The sequence below is a fragment of the Phalaenopsis equestris genome, unplaced genomic scaffold (assembly GCF_001263595.1).
Source record: "Phalaenopsis equestris unplaced genomic scaffold, ASM126359v1 Scaffold000562, whole genome shotgun sequence".
NCBI lineage: Eukaryota > Viridiplantae > Streptophyta > Magnoliopsida > Asparagales > Orchidaceae > Phalaenopsis > Phalaenopsis equestris.
In genome coordinates, this window is record NW_018165002.1 from 235,495 (window position 1) to 238,908 (window position 3,414).

The following is a 3,414-nucleotide window of genomic DNA, read 5'->3' on the forward strand; positions in this document are numbered from 1 at the left end:
ATGATCCGATTAGGAGAGTAGATGTTTTAAATTCGACTTGTGTTAAGAAAGGCAGAGTACCTAGGAATACTTGGGCTTATTGTATTCAAAATGATCTTAATTTACTAGATATTCATTTACTAGAACTAAATGAAAATATGACACTAAATAGGATGCAATGGAGAAAAAGGATTCATGTAGCCGACCCCACGTAGTGGGATTAAGGCTTTGTTGTTTTTGTTGTTGTTATTGTATATACCCTAGAGCAAACTAATAAATGGCAATAGATTGAACACAGCACAATTTAGAAACTCTTTTGAGAGAAGACTGTAAGTGGTCACCCTCAATGAGACATCATGAGAGAAGAAATGTAATCACAAAGAAATACACGAAATATATCTGAAAAATCCACATAAAAACATGGGGGATCTCCAACAAGTAATAGCAATTTGAATCAAAACTGTGTCAATGGAAACATATTGTTCATTTTACACAGAATGCATGCAACCTGATAAATTTCTAACAGCCTTTAAAAGCTCATAAAGAGTTATTATCACAGAAATAAAGCACCGCAATAAGAAAAAAACTAAATTCAGCAAAAAAGATGATGAAAGATTTGAGAATCAAAGAAGTTCCCACCATTATCTCATCAAATCCATCACCGCCCCTGTCCCAAGCCTGTAGAATTCAGCCCGAGCAGCATGTTGTTCCCACCAGGTAAGTAAACAACATTAGGCGACTTGGACAGAGTGGACGCAATCTCCCTCGCAGCCTCGATCCTCCTAAGCTCAAGAATTCCGGTACCAACAGCGGCAGTAGCATCAGAGATCAGCTTAGCAGCCTCGCTCTCCCCCTCGGCACGTATAACAGCAGCACGCCGCTCCTGCTCAGCGCGTGCCACAAGAAATTTAGATCTCTCAGCCTCCTGCTGAGCGACCTGCTTCTTCTCCACAGCAATAGAAAACTCCGAACCATAAGAGAGGTGCGTGATCGCAACGTCATCAAGAACGATATTGAAATCCCGAGCACGTCTAATAAGTGCGTCGCGCACAAGAGCGGAGACATGAGGACGCTCCGTTAGGAGCTGATCGGCGTTGAACTGGGCAACAACAGCCTTGAGGACCTCGTTACCGATTGATGGAAGGACTTTCTCGTCGTACTCGGTGCCGAGGGATTTGAAGATGGTGGGGAGCATCGGGACGTCGGGGCGGGAGAGGAGGCGAAGGGTGAGGTTCACCATCTGTAGATCTTTGGTACCGGAGTTGGATGTGAAGGTGTGAGGGCGGGTGCGAATGTCGAATATGTAGGGCTTTTGGAGCCAGGGGATGAGGAAGTGGGTTCCTTCGCCGACGGTATCATCGAGGACGCCGCGAAAGCGATCGAACAAGACGGCGCGCTGCCCACCGTCGACGGTGTAGAGGGAGGCAGAGAGCAAGGAGGCGCTAACACCAAACCCTACAGCCGTGCGCGCTATGTTTGTGAGGAAGGAGAAGGCCGCCTGACCGCCGCCAGCTGCCATTGGGGTTGAGACTTCCGGTTGAAAGACAAGACAAGCGGCGGATTCGTCTGGTAAAACCCTAGCGGAACTGAGTGCGCTTAAACCTCGCTTCGCTAGCCTACTTGTTGAGTAAGAAAAGTTAGAGGCCCGACTCCGGACATAAAGTTGTGTCGGATCTCAATAAAATCTCACCACCTGTAAATCCCATTCTCATCCATAAAAAAAATGAAAATGTGTTTTTTTTTAATATGTGATGGCCCGAACCAGCCCACTTCTTTGAAAAAGCGTGTTTTGTCATGTTCTAGCTTTAGTTTGTCATGTTTTTCATTTAGAAGCTAGGGTTTCAAAAAATTGCGATGAGCGTCCTCTCGATTGAGAAATATTGATGATGAATTTAAAAAATATTGGCAAGGAGTTTGAAATAGAAGTGAGTTTAGTTGTGCACGAAATGTTGTCATTATCGTAAAGTCATTATTGTGGTGCTACTGTGGTGTTCTACGGTGTTATTTGGGTGTTCATGATGTGTTGTGTTGGTGTTATTCTGATGTTATTCTTGTCTTATTTTGATGTTATTGTGATGTTATTTTTGTATTATTTTAGTAGTCTTCTTGTGGTATTTTTGTATTATTATAGGATTATGAAGGTATTGCTAGAATATTTTGTTTTATTGAGATTATAGTATTCAGCTGATATTATTTCTATGTCTAACCATGTTTAAAATATTATGCAAATTTGCAATTCTGTGAGCTTTAAAATGCTTGCAATGATTCAATTGCAGACGGTTTTGTACACACTATTGTCCACAATAAGCAAGAAGTATATGAACATTATTGTGCTTATGCTCATCATATTAGATTCACTATTTGAAAGAATCATTACAGTTTTTTGTCAAACTTCAAGAAAATAAGACAAAAGACATTATATGTGGAAAAACTGGTCACAGGAAAGAGTAGAAGCTCACGAACACGGTGAAGTTCAAAAAAGCGGACAAAAATAATTGGTTGTCCAACCATGGTTTGATATGTTGTTGATTTGAAACCAACTGAACAATTAAGAAATTTACAGAAAGTTGCAACCACCCATTAGAGGAACCTAATGATAAATATCTTTTGCATTTTAGTAAAAAAATAAGCGAGATCAATACAGATGTGCTGAGATCGATAACAAAATCAGGTATTATGACAAATGCAATTAATTTCCTTGCTGAGATCGACAATAAAATCAAGTATTAGGACAAAGAATGCAATTAATTTCCTTGCTACAAAAGTTGGGGTAGAAAACCTGGAATGTACGAAGAGAGGTGCCTTAAATTTTATTCAAAGAGATTGAAGAGATAAAATTGAACAAGGTGATGCTAATTTTCTATTACAATTGCTCATGGAGACGCAAAGTGAGGATAATATGTTTGTGTGGGACTTCCATACTAATGAGTGTGGTAGACTGATGGGTTTTTTGGAGCGATGAGATGTCTAGACTTGATTATGATTATTTTAGGGATGTCATAATTTTTTAGATAAGCTACAGGCTGAATAAGTATAATTTATGTTGTGCTCTTTTTAATGGGGTTAACCACCATTGACAAAATGTTCTCTTTGAAGTTGGTTTTTTGTCCGACAAGACGATTGATTCTTTCAAGTTGTTATTCAAAACATTTGTTCGTATAATGAATGACAGGCTTCAATTAGCAATTTCTACGAATCAGGATCAAGCAATGACAAATGCTATTGAAGATTGTCTCTCGCATACGCGACATAGATTATGTCAATGTCATATCTACAAGAAATTTCTTTCGAATGTGCATTGTGGTATGGGTAGCAAGAGTGTGAACGCCCTTTTTTTTATAAATGCATGAGCAAGTGTGATTTGGAGGAGAAGTTTGAAGAAATTTGGTCTGTACTAATTTAGAAAGGAAACCTTCACTGCGACGTTTAGTTAGT

General features: G+C 39.7%; 1 protein-coding gene across 1 annotated transcript; it reads right to left on the bottom strand.

Moving 5' to 3' along the window:
* Positions 1-444: 444 nt before the first annotated feature.
* Positions 445-1,648, bottom strand: LOC110029324 (prohibitin-3, mitochondrial-like). Its single transcript, XM_020731566.1, has one exon. The coding sequence runs from the start codon at positions 1,496-1,498 to the stop codon at positions 638-640; it is 861 nt and encodes a 286-aa protein (XP_020587225.1). The 5' UTR covers positions 1,499-1,648; the 3' UTR covers positions 445-637.
* Positions 1,649-3,414: the final 1,766 nt, after the last annotated feature.

What these genes read in the sequence shown, in the direction of transcription:
- LOC110029324 (XM_020731566.1), bottom strand. Translation starts at nt 1,498, where the DNA reads ATGGCAGCTGGCGGCGGTCAGGCGGCCTTCTCCTTCCTCACAAACATA.